At 35.2% G+C, this 16,650-nt stretch overlaps 1 protein-coding gene and 1 long non-coding RNA gene across 2 annotated transcripts; one reads left to right on the top strand and one right to left on the bottom strand.

Moving 5' to 3' along the window:
- Positions 1–919: 919 nt before the first annotated feature.
- LOC127832702 (uncharacterized) lies at positions 920–4,463 on the top strand. The gene is made up of 2 exons (XR_008027066.1): positions 920–1,069; positions 1,421–4,463. It is a non-coding gene; the product is annotated as an uncharacterized LOC127832702 (long non-coding RNA).
- Positions 4,464–9,542: 5,079 nt separating this feature from the next.
- LOC127831563 (succinate-semialdehyde dehydrogenase, mitochondrial-like) lies at positions 9,543–14,426 on the bottom strand. Its single transcript, XM_052356544.1, has 10 exons — positions 14,384–14,426; positions 13,962–14,083; positions 13,539–13,622; positions 13,026–13,196; positions 12,510–12,626; positions 12,095–12,238; positions 11,747–11,890; positions 11,159–11,317; positions 10,648–10,774; positions 9,543–9,751 (listed from the first exon to the last, which is right to left on the bottom strand). Exons 1-10 carry the CDS (start codon positions 14,424–14,426, stop codon positions 9,543–9,545), a joined length of 1,320 nt encoding a protein of 439 aa, XP_052212504.1.
- Between the last annotated feature and the right edge of the window lie 2,224 nt (positions 14,427–16,650).

Genomic DNA, 16,650 nt, shown 5'->3' with positions numbered 1-16,650 from the left:
TAATAAATCTGAGAAATACAATTCATTAGCCCCTTTTATTGACAATTCATTTAACGAATAAGCAATAAATTGGTTTCTTCAGTGAAAGACCTAACCCTATTTGTTGTCAACTCATTATTACGGCCCGATTTCTGTACAATTTATTTGAGAAAGCAAATACATAGAGTACTCTTTATTGCCAATCCATTGTAACAGAAAAATGTTTAGTACTACTTATTGCCAATTCACTATAGATAGAAATAAGACGAGCACTATTTATTGCCAATTCATTATAGAAAATAAGAAATAGAGCATTATTTATTGCCTATTCATTATAAATAGAAATAAATCAAGCACTATTTATTGCCTATTCATTATAGATAGAAAAAAATAAGAAATATGTATTGCCTATTCTTTATACTTAAATATGTACCTTGTACATATTTAATTCAGGATCATTATATTTGCGTAATGAAAATCGTTTCCAGCTAATTTCAAATATTATTTGTAAGTAGCGATAAATTGGTAGATTTTATTTAAAATTACAAAGCCATAAAAAGCTGGTTTCTGTCAATTTTAACATGATTAATTTATACAGTTAGCCTGATTACAGTTATTGTTTATCAGAAGACCAGCCATATTCATACTGAATTCAATACTAATTTAAATATATAATTTTTGGCAAAAAAACTGATGAAGATCAAAGATATTTGCAGTTATGTCTTCCATAAATTAAGGTCATGGACGCTATACCTTGCTCAGTGCAGACAACACAGCGAACACGAAAGCAAAATTTGTTTTTCTATGTAAATGAACATATTTTTTTTTATCCTTTTAAAAATGTTTTGTCAAACAACAAAACACAGTCAATGAGAAACAAACACATTATTCTAGCAATTTGTATGCATACATTTTTAACAAAACCTATGCTCTGGCTATATCGATCATATGTAACCGTATAATATTGCGCTGCTTACTTCCCTTTGGTAATATCAGTGTTTGTTCACCTACGAATGTTTGAAGCGTTTGCCGCCATTGCTATTTCGGCATTTTCTTAAGACGTTTATAGCGGTTTATAGCCCCGAATGGTGTAAGTTTCCACATGTTACCAATGCTGTATAACTTGTATTTTGTTAAGGCATTAATTATTTTTGAGGTATATTCATTTATTCTGGGTTTTTCAGTAAATGCTATTCGTACCCAAACTACGTCGTACCTACCATTTCGACCCAGTTGAGATTATATGTCCTAAATGTTAGGGTAACTTCCAAAGCTTTTCTTTCGTAACCATGTCATTGTTTATTAATTACGTAAAGGCTATATGTTTTACATTTTTTCAGTCATTTTAAGTATTTTTTTATTACAATACACCATTTTCTTTGTATCAATCATTGATACTTAATTTACTGCAGAACTAAACGTCTTATATTTTGTTTTGCAGCAATTTACCACAGACATCGAGTTGAATCTAAGAATAAAAACTGAATACCACCACATACAGTATTCTTTTTCGACACGATCGGTTCACTATCTGTTTCCAGAACAGAATAGTAAATTGACATACACTTTGCTAGTAGCAGATGGAGATGACGGGTACTGGACATCGAACTAAATACACATTCAAAATGGTCACACTCAAGTCTCATCTGTATTTAAACCGGCTTTAGAAAGTTTATTGTATGTCAACACAGCGTGAACGTCTGTTATCTGTATAAGGAATGGCTCTTTATGAAGAGAGAATTGATGACTTTAGGAAGCGCTGTTCTGCTTCATGGCGCACAGTGGCTGAAAGTTTGGACAAATTAAGTAAGAAGTTTAACTTATGAGAGTTATGTTGGTGAAATTAACCTGATTGAACAGCAATTACAAGAAACCTATGAAAGTTACGTAAAAGTAAAAGACGCATTTGAAGTGTACTTAAAAAATGTGTAAAGTGAAGCAAGTCTTAAAGAATTATTGGCTCTCACTATACAGACCCGTTGCTACAGGAAAAAGCAATGTTACACGCGCTGGAAAAGATTGACCAAATTAAACAATAAATATTAAGAAAAAAGTAATGTTAAGCATGAAGCCAAACTCTGTTTATGGTGGTGTGAATTAAGACACACAGTTCGAGATACTAGCCGTTGAAGTGAAGTTCAGTGAACTCATCGCATTGAAACAAGCAGAAGCCGAATCTGCAAAGATAAAACAGAAATATACTCAACAGGAAGCAGCTCCTTTGAAACAAAAGGCAGAATCAGAAGCGAATTTTCAAGTTCTTTCTCAGCAAAAAGCTTTTGAAGCCGCGGCTGCAGAAATAAAGGTACTACAAGAGCATGATGTGTCGGAAAGTCATGTTGCACCAGACATTCAATTCAAATTGCAAACTTTGCCTGTTGTAAAACCTGAAAATCTAGTTCAAGATTACATCAAGAAATCCACACAAAAATCCAACAGTATATGACACTAATATTGGAGAAAATCTGTGCAAATTCCTCCTTAAAAAAGACTTGACTCTCTCGCGACTGACTTTATTTAGTGACAAGGCGGAAAACAAATTTCAAGAACGTGATGTTCGAGATCATGGATACAAGCGCTTTTGAGGAAATGGATTTGGCTGTGAAGTGGCCAAGTTCTCGCCAGCACGCAGTTCAGGGCTCGAATTTTTTTTCTACTTGCAAAACATTGCGAGCAGCTTTAAAACCAACTCGCAAAATCAAAAACATTCTATAATTTAACTTCGTTTTTTTTTTTACTCAACGGTTAACTTTGCTTTATCTTTCGCATTTATATTTACGCCTGTGGGCAAAAAGGAACTAGCTATTTTTCGCTTTGACGCCATGTCTGTTCAAGTTCAATGAACACGTGTGAATTAGTAGACTGTTTAACTTTCTCTGTATCAATACAATCTGCGTATCTGTACTATAAGTATACCAGTCTACATACAAGGTGTGGGCTTCCGCATACAGGTATATGGACGTTCTATGACCTACGGTTTAGCGTTCAGAACGTCGAGCACATTAGCAATATTTCTTTTTTTTACTATTTCTTTACTCGCAAAAAATTACTAATGGCTTAAAACTTAACTCGCAATCCGTATTTTTCACTCGCATTTTGCGAGTGTGCGAGTGTTAATTTCGAGCCCTGCAGTTAGCTTGAGATCATCGTACCGCAGAGATCCAGTCTTAGCATGCGAGAAACGTTATTGACTGCATGAGCGTTATGGAAAAGCGGAGATTGTCCATCAATCTATCACAAGGCGTATTGAATCTTTCCCTCAGGTGACCTATAAAGACTCAAAAAATGGTATGAGCTTAGTGACTTGCTGAATGAAATACGTGCCTTGAAAGAAGACAATGAGTTCTCAACGGCTCTATCGTTCTACGATACTTGATTGGCTTAGCCCCTATACTAGCCAAGCTTCCAGCAAATGTGCAAGAACGTTGGGCAGCCAAAGCCAACGATTACGAGAAGAAACATATTGTTAGTTTCCCTCCATCCACTGCCTTTGTGGAATTCATAAGAGACCAGGCTACTATATGTAAATTGTAAATAACTAATATTGATAAAGGCACCTGATATGTACATTTACGCAAAACAAAACTCTGCGCAAGTTTTCATTACTTTATAAGAATTATAGAGCTACAATTCATATTCTTAAGATAAAAACATAGTTACATAAATTTTACATACATTTTTGTGGTCACTATTACCATTTTGCGTTTATTTCGATCCCCTAATTTGAAGAGTATAACTATAACATTTTTGAAACATATTTGAAATATATATTTAATTTTATATACAATTTCATATCATTAAGCTTGAATGTTGATTTTTCTTCGAAAAATACTCCCCATTCTGTATGGTCTCAGACAATTAAAGGCTATATTCTTTTCCTTCAATTACTTCCATATGATTTCATCATCAATACTACATGTTGTTGTATCTATAGCTTACCAGATATCTAATATATTGTATAATGCCCCACCATTAACTGGCTATATATTTCTTTGTAATGTATTATATGTGGAATGATGGGCATGTTGCCTTTTTTCCTGAATATATATAGCCTCAAAATATGTGTTCATGAACTTTTATTAGCATAAACGACGCTTTCTTATTATACAGCCCATGCATAAAAAATCTCTGTAACAAACCAATACATTTAAAAAGAAAAATACAGGAACAAATTAATACTTTGTTACTTTTAAATTTCCATCAGATTTTTTTTCAGTTTTCAGAATTTATCAACACTATTTATTGCATACTTGTTAACCTGATTTATTGTCAATTTATTGTGTATAGGCTTTGTACTTAAGTCCAATTTATTGTCAGTTTATTGAGCGTATTTATTGACAATTCATTTATCATGTATGAATAAATTATTTACAATTTATTGCCGATTTATTGATCCAATTTTTTGCCAATTTATTGCATATTTATTAGATACCCTATTTATTGACAATTCATTTATCATGTATGAATAAATTATTCACAATTTATTGCCGATTTATTGATCCAATTTTTTGCAAATTTATTGTATATTTATTAGCTCATTTGCATGTGATTTGCATTGGCAATAACTATGCAATAAATAGCTTATTTATTGACTATTAGTTAACCATATTGATTCTCAGGTTTTTTTTTGTTTGGGGGAATAAAGCGACCATGTATTTTAATGAAGGTAGTGAGTGATAATAAGATAATATATTTTAATGTATTAACAAATAAAAATGAAGAACAAGAAGAGGTGAAATTGTATGTTTTATTGTCAATAAGTATTGTAATGACTAGGTTTTTTAATTGAACGAGCAATACATTAATACATGTATAGCGCACCCTCTTGATAATTTTCGGCTTTGCATACCTCAAATAAAATGGATGTCAAAACATTCATCGTTTGTTGTTTATTTTCAAAGAGGATCTTATGTATAATTATATGAAAGGTTATTTACCTTTAAATATTAATTGATTAAAATTATTTAAAGATTTTTGAAAATCCCGGCCGAAAAAAAATCTAGAGGGTCCGATATATATGCTGTCTCGTCATAAAATTAACACCCTGTCTGTGTTAGAAACAAGAGCTGTAATCGATAATTTATTAAAGGGGCCGTCCAACAGATTTTGGCATGTATTGAAGCTTGTCATTAAATGCTTTAAATGCTTTATATTGATAAATTTAAACATTTGAACTATAAATCTCCAGTAAAAAATAATAATACAATTTAAACAAGAAATATTTAAAAAAAAAAGATATACGGCGTTGATTGTGGTTGGATTTGGTGAAAGGTAAAGCGTAACAATTAATGAGATCAAAGATAGCGAATGTCTTTTTCTGTGCAGTCCTTAGCTGCATGACACGCAGTACGGGATGTTACGCGGAGTTTTCGCGACTCATTTTACATTATTACATATTGCTAGTCATAAACCTATAGATGCAAAACAGAAAACCAAAAGAAGAATGGAAGTGAAATTAAAACATTAAGTCAACCGGCCACACGCGAAGTATCCGTACATATTTTAAATATTCATACGCGCGTTCTTCGAACAAACCTGTTTTAGTGGTTTGTCGATTATTAACAGTATCGAGATTCATCGCGCTCATACTTAATACATTAGTCAATATGGTGGAATAATTCTTGTTAAATTAATCAAAAATATTATTTATCATTTTATTGTTTAAAACACATTAAGAATCTAGTATTGACATACCATAATTATACCGCTGAATATTTTCATTTAACATATTTCTGGTCTAAAGAAAATTACACAATCCAGGTTATATGCCAGATTCTTGTTATCAGCAATAAAATAATGGTCTTGATCTGTTAATGAGATAACATGCTGAGATTGACCCTTTGAGAAGGTTAACCCGAGAGAGTGATTTATTGCTGCTGACCACAAGTCTTCAAGATAACCAAAACACTTCACCTAGTTCACGCGATAGCGTCTATATTAACGATTATTTCACTGGCCGCGAAGTGACCCTGATTCTGGCGCTGGCAATCCTCTGAAAATAAAAGGTGCGCGCACAAACTGCATTGATGTCGAGAGTTGAGTGTAAAACTGTTCTATCTATCAAGCCTTTTCATTAGAGATAAAATTGTTTTATGCAGTAAAACAGTGTTACAAAGACGCGTCCATGTTTCCAATGTTCTGGTGGTTTGTTCAAATCAGCCAATTGAATAAATGACGTGTATTCATTCGTATCTAGCCGCGGGAAATTTTATTTGAATTTTATTGGATACTTACAAAGGTCAGGTAAGGTGAAAAGCTGGCTTATACAGCTACGCCGAATAAAATTGTTTCATGCAGTAAAACAGTGTTAAAAAGACGCGTTCATGTTTCCAATGTTCTGGTAGTATTCTCAAATCAGCCAATGGACTAAATGAAGTGTATTCATCTGTGTCTAGCCACGGGAATTTTTATAAATGGGATTTAAAGGTCACCTAAGGTCGAAACCGAGGTTAAACAGCTAACGCCGAAAAATTAATTTCACTTCCATTCTTTTTTTGGTTTTCTGTTTTGTATCTATAGGTTTATGACCAGCAATATGTTATAATGTTAAAAAGCCGCGAAAACTCCGCGTAACATCCCGTACTGCTAGTTGCAATAATTCAACTCTCAGCTTTATAACCCAATGGGTTGCTGAGACGCCATAGCAAAAATTATCAAAGGCTCTGGGAGTCCGTTTATATGGACAACCCGTACCGCGTGTGATGCAGCTAAGAACTGCACAGAAAACTGCACATTCATCTCTTTACCTTTTACCAAAACCAACCACAGTCAACACCGTATATCTTTTAAAAAGATATTTTTTGTTATGTCCCTCACTATAGTAGTGGGGACATATTGTTTTTGCCCTGTCTGTCTGTTGGTCTGTTGTTCTGTCTGTCTATTTGCGCCAACTTTAACATTTTGCAATAACTTTTGCTATATTGAAGATAGCAACTTCATATTTGGCATGCATGTGTATCGCATGAAGCTGCACATTTTGAATGGTGAAAGGTCAAGGTCAAGGTCATCCTTCAAGGTCAGAGGTCAAATATATGTGGCCAAAATCGCTCATTTTATGAATACTTTTGCAATATTGAAGATAGCAACTTGATATTTGGCATGCATGTGTATCTCATGGAGCTGCACATTTTGAGTGGTGAAATATCAAGATCAAGGTCATCCTTCAAGGTCAGAGGTCAATTATATGTGGCCAAAATCGCTCATTTTATGAATACTTTTGCAATATTGAAGATAGCAACTTGATATTTGGCATGCATGTGCATCTCATGGAGCTGCTCATTTTATGTGGTGAAAGGTCAAGGTCAATGTCATCCTTCAAGGTCAGAGGTCAAATATATGTGGCCCAAATCGCTTATTTTATGAATACTTTTGCAATATTGAAGATAGCAACTTGATATTTGGCATGCATGTGTATCTCATGGAGCTGCACATTTTGAGTGGTGAAAGGTCAAGGTCATCCTTCACAAGGTCAAGGTCATCCAACAATGTCAAACATCATATAGGGGGACATTGTGTTTCACAAACACATCTTGTTTCAAATAACTTTTTAAAACAATTTTTCTAAAGAATTCAAATACAGTTTTTTATATGCGGCTTATGGCAATGTGAAAAACATCGGAATTACTTTATTCAATAAGCCTGTGTTCTACGCCAAAAATTATATGTGTAATCAGAGACGTAGATAACATCTACGTCTCTGGTGTGCGGCGTCTCATCAGGGTCTGCGCTGTTTGCTTAAAGGAAGTAAATTGATTCAATTTAGAAGGATGTGAGAGTCCACAAAGCATGCGGTTGTGCTGAATGCAACGTGAAAGTTAGGCACAAATTTCAGACGTATACAATAATCTATTCTTAAATCTTGAGATATCGGCACAAACAAACAATGACGTCGATATCTCTAAGGTCAATGTCACACTTCGAGTTTGAAATGTTCAACGGTCAAAAATGTCCATAAATGAGCTTGTCCGGGGCCATAACTATGTCGTTCATTGTGAGATTTTAAAATCATTTGGCACATTTGTTTACCATAATTGGACGGTGTGTCATGCGAAAGAATTACGTCGATACGTCCAAGGTCAAGGTCACACTTTGAGTTCAAAGGTCTAAAATGGCCATAAATGAGCTTGTCCGGGCCATAACTATGTCGTTCATTGTGCTATTTTAAAATCATTTGGCACATGTGTTCACCATCATTGGACGGTGTGTCATGCGAAAAAAATACGTCGATATCTATATCTCCAAGGTCAAGGTCACACTTTGAGTTGAAAGGTCAAAACTGACCATAAATGATCTTTTCCGGGCCATAACTATGTCATTCATAGTGAGATTTTAAAATTACTCGGTACATTTGTTCACAATCATTGGGCGGTGTGTCATGCGAAAGAATTGAACGTCGATATCTCCAAGGTCAAGGTCACACTTGGAGTTCAAAGGTCAAAAATGGCCATACACCTTTATGTACGGGACATAACTATGTCATTCATATTGACATTTTAAAATTACTCGGTACATTTGTTCACAATCATTGGGCGGTGTGTCATGCGAAAGAATTGAACGTCGATATCTCCAAGGTCAAGGTCACACTTGGAGTTCAAAAGTCAAAAATTGCCATAAATGAGCTTGTCCGGGCCATAACTATGCCATTCATTATGAGATTTTAAAATGACTCTGTACATTAATTTTGTTCACAGTTACTGGACGACGTGTCATGCGAAAGAATTCGAGAGTTCAAAGGTCAAAGTGACCATAAATGATAATGGCATAATAATTCTTAAAAATCGTCATAAATTAGCTTCTCTTGTTTTGTGAAGACAGCATGCACAATATTCTGTGTCAATGCAGCATGTGGGGGTATACCTCTAGTTTCATCTTGTACAATATTCATCTTCCACAATGCATAACAAATACAACTAAGCATGCCAACGTGAGAGGAACAATAAACTACACACATAATAAATTTATAAATACATTAAAAACGTATAGATACAACAAATAATGTTAACACAATCCATTCGTTAAACAAAAGTTCATTAAAATGGATGCTCCGACTCAGCCTAGGAAATTTAAATGTTCCAAACGACCACTGGCATTTAAAACTGGTGTCTTTATTCCATTTTACAATAAACCTGACCCTGAAATAATGAAATAAGTGGTCAAACAATGTATCCTTAATCACCGCTTTTGGTAGAAAAATGGCGAGAAAAGCCGTGTTTTACATCGAAAGTATACTAAAATATGTCTGGAGAGCATGCGCCTTGAGTAACCACACCTTCCGTGGCCCCAAAGTCCCGAGCCCCATACCGTTCAGTCCGTTATGTTTATTGAAACATTTTTCGTCTTCGCATTTCCACTCATTTTGCTATCACGATGTCGAGTTTCATATGAATCTATTCAATACTAATTGAGAAATGCAAAAAGTGTGATAGACTGACGATGCGATTGCTTACATTCCTTACGTTGCAAGAATAAAAATACATTGTAATTTAAAACAAAAAAAATGTTTGTGTTTTCATATTAGTCATTAGACCAGTACATATGTCAAAAATGAAATGAACTGTGCAATGTTACTGATTTCCAATACACAGATATTTCACTTCCAGAAAATCTTCTATTCCCACGCCTACTCCCCCTTCTCTTCCGATGCCAGACTCCTTCACACCCCCATGTGGTCCTTCAACAGTCGACACAAGGGCCTCGTTAATGCCTAGTAATCCACATTCAAGGGCATCGGCTATTCTCCAAATTTGCTGCGCATCCGAGGTATAGGCATAACCTGCATTACATAAAAAGCAGCAATATGTAAATGCATGTATCATTTAATTCTGGCACTTAAAAAAGTTAAAAAACAAAACATTTAACATGTTTTTATTAATATATACACTGATCATTATTAATATATAGATTGATCATTTCTTGTAAAAGTTAACATGTCCGAAATTACAAGTCCGAAAGGTGATGCAATTAAAAATCCTGATGTCTTAGTGTAGCCGGTGAATGTTCACCAATTCTGGCGCGCTTGTGTTCAGAAATGTGTTATATGAGGCAACGAATCGGCACACGTCATTTAAAGAAGAACATATGAGTCGTGTTCTGAAAAGACTGGGCATAATGCATGTGCGTAAAGTGTCGTCCCAGATTAGCCTGTGCAGTCCGCACAGACTAATCAGGGGCGACACTTTACGCCTAAATTGGATTTTTGCTAAGAAGAGACTCTATTGAAACGAAAAATTTCATTAAAGCGGAAAGTGTCGTCCATGATTAGCCTGTGCGGACTGCACAGGCTAATCTGGGACGACTCTTTAAGCACATGCATTATGCCCACTTTTCTCCGAACACGACTCGTATTGAATTGACGGATCGTAACAACCTTTACCTGCAAGCCCGTATGGCGTTTCATTGGCAAGTCGGAATACGTCTTCCTCCGTTTCGAAACTGTGAACGGTTTAAAAAAGGAATTAAATAACGAATGTTAACGATCTCGGTTAATTTAAACCGATTCAATACATCGAAAACATAAATTACTATAGATTAAACTCGCACGAATTTGAGGAATTTTCCTGCACTTGTTTGTACTAGTTTGTTTAATCTTATCATTCTGAGATATGATAGTACACATTGATATTCACCCTGTTATAGCAACGAAAGGTCCGAAAATCTCTCCATGCATACACAGCATATCGACAGACACCCCAGTTAGCAGTGTGGATGGATAGAAGTTGTTTCCTTCACCACTTCGTTTACCCCCGCGGACAATCTTTGCTCCTTTCTGAACCGCATCTTGGACAAACGTATCGACCTAAAAACGAGAAACCACGGGTTGAATGTACTTTGAGTGTGAGATAAGCCCATACACGTAGGTTTTTTTCCGCACACTCTGGTATTATGCCAGTGTAACCTATCTATAAACTGGATCAAATAACACTTCAATTGACTAAACGTACTCATTACATGTATGACTATCTCAAGTTCAAGTTGATAATTTTAAGCAGGGATGACCCATTATATAGTGTAAAATCTATATGTAAGATATGAACGAGTGCATCTAAAATGAGTAAAACAATATCAAACAACGAGGTGCCATTTTGACTGCGATTTCATTGGTGAAATGACGTTCTGTTAATTTGTAGTATATGAACGAGTGTATTTAAATTTTATAAACATATATCAAAATATGAGGTGCCTTTTTAACTGCGATTTCATTGATGAGAGGGCCTTGAGTGACTCCCTCGGCGAACCCGTCTCCGGTGATGAGTTTATGATCCATAGCCACGGCAAGCTTTTCAACAAACTCCTCAAGAACGTCATGGTGTACGAAGAAGCGGTTTGGGCAAAGACACGTCTGAAGGCAGATTATTTGAGACGCGCTCTGAGAAAGGAAGGTTTGATGCATGTGCGTAAGGTGTCGTCCAAGATTAGCCTGTGCCGTCCGTACATGCCTATTAGGGACGACACTATCCGGTCCCATGTTTTTTGTTTTGTTTTATTGAAGTCTCCTCTTAACGAAAATTCTTTTTTTACGGAAAGTGACGTCACTGATAAGCCTATGCGGACTGTACAGTGACGTCACTAATTAGCCTATGCGGACTGTACAGGGCAATCTGGGGCGGCACTTTATGCTAATGCATAAAATACCTTTTTACAGAGCGAGGCTCATTTGTTTTTAGAATATTTTTTTTCATGTTTTTCAAAATAATAATAATATTCATTAACTATAAACACGAAACGACTATCCGCATGTTAATTTCACAAGATTCTAGTTCGTTTTTACTTGTCCAGTGTTTCGGAATTTCGAACCGATCGCTCCATTTACTGCCAAATCAAGATCAGCGGACGGAAATACGATGAATGGTGCATTTCCTCCTAATTCCATGTGGCATTTCTTTACGGTGCTTGCACATTGCTCTAGTAATATCTGAAAATTACACATGTTTATATGTGTTATAAAAATGGACTAAATATTGTAAATTTCAACGACCTATAACATAAATGCATTCTTCATAAAATAACCCATTCTCTAGTGTACAGCCATCCCGGAATTTCATAACGATTTTGTTTCTGTTTTCATGAACGTGCTTCTGTACATTTCAAAGATCGTGTTTGTGTTCGTAATCGTTACCTTTCCAGTTGCAGAAGATCCGGTAAAGGAAATTAAGGAAACTTTAGGATGTTTGCATAGGATATTCCCAACTTCCGGAGCGTGATCTCGACTGCATGTTATCACATTGAAAACGCCTGGGGGAAATCCGGCCGAGTCAACTAACTGAAATATTCAATGATATTATTCTATAATAGTAAATGAACATTAAGCACAATGTATTATACATGTTTAGGCCATCAAAATGTAAATACATAGAGTGATATGATACATATGAAAAACATTTAGTCTTGTAATTTAGTGTCTTTGTCGAACACTAACACGTTTTTAAAATGTTTGTTTTTTATTATCGTCGTAATCGTGCGTAACTCAGGCGTTTGCATCATATCGGTAACTGTATTAACAACTTAAATATAGAATAAAATAATGTGGGTACCTTCTTTAAAGCCATAGCAGTCAATGGCGTTTCTTCCGACGGTTTTAAGACCACAGTACAACCAACAGACAGTGCCGCACATGCTTTTCGTGCTATCATGTTCAAAGGAAAATTCCACTGAAATGTTAAACAAACAATATTAAGTTAAAACGTTATCATTTACATATGTATTCTTTGAACACTATAATTTGAGTAAATTCAAATATAATTGTTTATTCCATCGTTGTGTTGATTTGTGACATTCCTTATTGACGGTCTTAACAAAGGTCGTCATAACGTAGTGGATATGGTGCGCGCCTAGCGACCGGTGGGTCATGGGTTCGATCTCCACTGTAGGAGCGTCTTTAAGAACTCCCCCAAAGGCACCGTATACTGGCTCTGCTCAAGAAACGGCCTCTCAAGCATTTCAGTATGCCTTATGCTTTCGATGCAATCGAGCTAGAATAAATATGGTTTAAAATAACACTTTTTCATGCAGTGTTTCTTTGTGCTTTCAACCATTTCACTTTTCCTTACGGGAGTTATTAGTCCGCAAACCCCTATGGGTTGTTTGACTGTCATCATACGCTTGTTTCTGGCGGGACTTGCGATGATGGTCCCCTGCACGCGGCGACATTCCTCCGCGTACCACTCACAATAGCTCGCCCCAAACACAACCTCGCCTAAAGAGTCTTGATAAGGCTTTCCCTGTGAATAATATACCAGTAATCAAGAACATGTTTTGCTATTAAGTTAACGAACATGTTTCAAAACATTATAAATTCATTCATTAACCGTTGACATCGATACGTAAGCATTCTCCGCGCTACCTATATATACATTTGAAACGATTGTAGGATGACAATTACATTTGCAGAAATTGTGTTTGCTAGTGAACTAATTTATCGATGTATTGTTAAATTATATGACAAGAGTTTCTATGAAAAAAAAGAGTTCACCAACGCATTGAATCATATATATTATATAACACGCAGTGGTGATATATTTCACTGCACGGCAGCAAATTAATTATCTATGTGAAATACTTGCATTTTCCAAGGTAATAGTCCTCGCAAGTTGTTCTTTTTCCGCTAAAAGTAATTTGTGTAACGTTTTCAGCATGTCACTTCGTTCCTATAAATACAAACGCACAGGTGTATAAAACGCATACCAAAATCATAGGCGCTCTATGTTAATGTTTTATTTTTTATAATTTTTTTAATTATTATTTTGTTTTTAGTTACCCGTTGTTTATTATAATGCATATACATACTAAATCAATAAAATTCTTCCGACTAAACGTCTTCTTAAAAAAAAGTTCGACAATGTACGTAGATAATTTTCTGAACGTAAACCTATTCTAACCGAATGCCGGGTCAATTTAAATATACAAACATATGTCGCTTAACTTTGCGTACCTGAACATGTACACCGAGAAACTATTGATCTCTGATTAAACAATTACCATCTTACCTTTGCGGTTGTTTTACGCCATATTTGGAAAGTTTCGTATGCCCTCTGAATAGCCACTTCCGTCTCAGGAACGCCCATATTCGGTACTTCAGTTATTATTCCACCATTTGATGGGTTAATTACTGGAATTAAGTCAGTTCTTTAATAATTAAAAAAACTAGCAGCGGTTTTGTGTTTAAAAAAAAATAAAGTGTATGGTATGAATCAACATATTTCGTTCGTATTTTTCAGCCATACAGAACGTAACTCTACAGTTCGGGCCCCGTGTTCACAAAACCATTTTGCAATCGAAAATCGATTTTAACTGACATCGATTTGCATTTTTGCCTATCAACTACAATGGAAATTCATTTTCAATGGCAGGCAAAATTGATTTTCGATTTCAAAAAATGTTTTGTGAACACGGGGCCTGGTGTTCCTACCTGGGAATTTCGCGATTGTAGATCCGAGATCGCTCGAGTCCATTGTATAGATGAGTTGCCAGTGGTTAGCTTGATATGTTCTTCTTAATAAAAGCTGAAATAATATACGTCGCATATTTGTTAATACAAGCAAGACATTTAAAAGTATACATTTGGAGACTTTTCTTACGCAACACGTATTCAAATCAATATAGCTCCCTTATTTTCGAACGGATTTTGTTGAAATTCGGATTAATTCAGGACATGTCTAATAATTAATGTAAATTTACTTGAAATTGATCAACAGGAAAATATCAAACATAACAAATTGAAAAAAAAAACATTAAAAAAGTAAAGTTCTCAAAATGGTACATCGTAAAATAATAATGTGAAAAGTAAAACGCATTAACTTACATGTCTTTATGACCGACAGGCCTGTAACATTGCGCTCATACGAGTCATATTGTTTTTCTAATGTTATAATGTTATGTATTCCTGGTGTAAAAACCACCTAGAATGATAAAATAGAAATTAAATTGGAATTATATATAGCGCGCTGTACTACATTTGACGACTTTTCGAACGCAGTCTTTTTATATAAATATCTCAGTTATGAGTCAATATTTTGATTTTAAAATGTACATGTGATAATTTGGCTACAGTATTTACAAGCAAACGATGAAGTCATTCATTCGTCAAGATCGGCTGCTTCAAGTGGGGAAGGTAGCCTGCAACATGCCGATTGTGCTGTTGCGCTCCTGACATTTTATACGAGACATATTGACTTTAAATTAATGTTATGTTTTTCTGGTGTATCAACCCACCTAAAATGAAGAAATTGAAATAAAATTCGAATCATATCGCGTTTCACTATTCTCACGTGCAAAAAGATGAAACCACACTTACCCCACGTGCAAAAGCGCCTAATTGTCACGGATGAATGATCAATTGTGAAATTTTAAATACAAATCTTAACTCATTACTGAAATATTCAAGTTTGAAAGTGTTGCGTTAATAAAGTCACCAAGTGTAGAGCAACAAAACATTAGCGTAATAGAAAGCATTCATGGAATTATATTCTCTTTACTAATGGTAAAATATTTACTATAGCTCAATACTATGATACACACACCTTTTAAAGTGTTTTCAGTTAAAAAGAAATCTCTTTAATAACAATTGTATCAATACATACTCGTATATGTATATGAACATATCACTTGTTATCGCAGTAATTGGACAAGACATGACCTGACCTTAAATGAACCTTGGATTGAAAATCAATGAAGACAACTCAACGACGGTCACCTTAAATGAACTCGTTGTTCCGGATTGAACTTACGTAAAAAAACCAGTTATAGCATGTTGAAACGTATTTACGCTAGTAGGTTCACGTGAATCGATAAGCAACTGCAACGAGTAAACAACACAAATATTGAAATACAGTGAAACTCCAGCTGCTCCAGCAGTATTGCATTCTTATTATACACAAGTTCGTGGTCCGTTATTTATGGCAAGTGACCAATTGCCAAAACAGTACGGCACAATACGAAACTTTCAACTCATGAGACGTATAAGTCGCGATATGCAGTGAACACATTCTATACTGACCGTCAACCTGCAAAACGGCAAACAATGGTCTACATTAATTGAGTACGGCGTCTCCTCTGGGTCAACGCTGTTTGCCAAGGCATTTTACTAGAGGCTAGGCATAAATGGGTTAAGGGTGTTATCCAAATACAGTTCTGAATAAGTGTACAGCATTCAGATTTACTCCGACATGATATATTACGAAAGTAATCAAAGCGCTGAAGGCACTGAATTTGTTCGCTGTTGTATAATCTTAGACGCAACTCAGTTTTCAAAATTATGTTATAGCTTTTTATATCGCAAGTTTGAAATGACCACAATCCATTCAAATTTATAAAGAGTGTGTCTTAAAACACAGGTCGAGATGTGTGTTTTTTTTCAAATCATTGATACAGCTAATCAGTGTGCACAGGCTAATCTTATTTGACATGCATTAAGCCCCGTTTTCCCTGAAAGCAGCCAATATGTACAGATTTCAATGATAAACACTAGACTGGCCAACCTTGTCTTACAAGCTGTTAAATGCACACTATGTACTGTACCAATGAGAACCACAGGAGGGAATCCCATAGTATTATTTTATTTTTTTATATATACTATAATAGCATATGTATATATAAAAATATAATAATATGGGCTTCCCTCCTGTGGTGAGAACAGGCAGATGCGGTGGTTAAAGCAGACGCGTTTAGCATTCTGTC

Source organism: Dreissena polymorpha, chromosome 5, assembly GCF_020536995.1.
Source record: "Dreissena polymorpha isolate Duluth1 chromosome 5, UMN_Dpol_1.0, whole genome shotgun sequence".
NCBI lineage: Eukaryota > Metazoa > Mollusca > Bivalvia > Myida > Dreissenidae > Dreissena > Dreissena polymorpha.
This window is presented reverse-complemented; position numbering and strand designations above follow the sequence as displayed.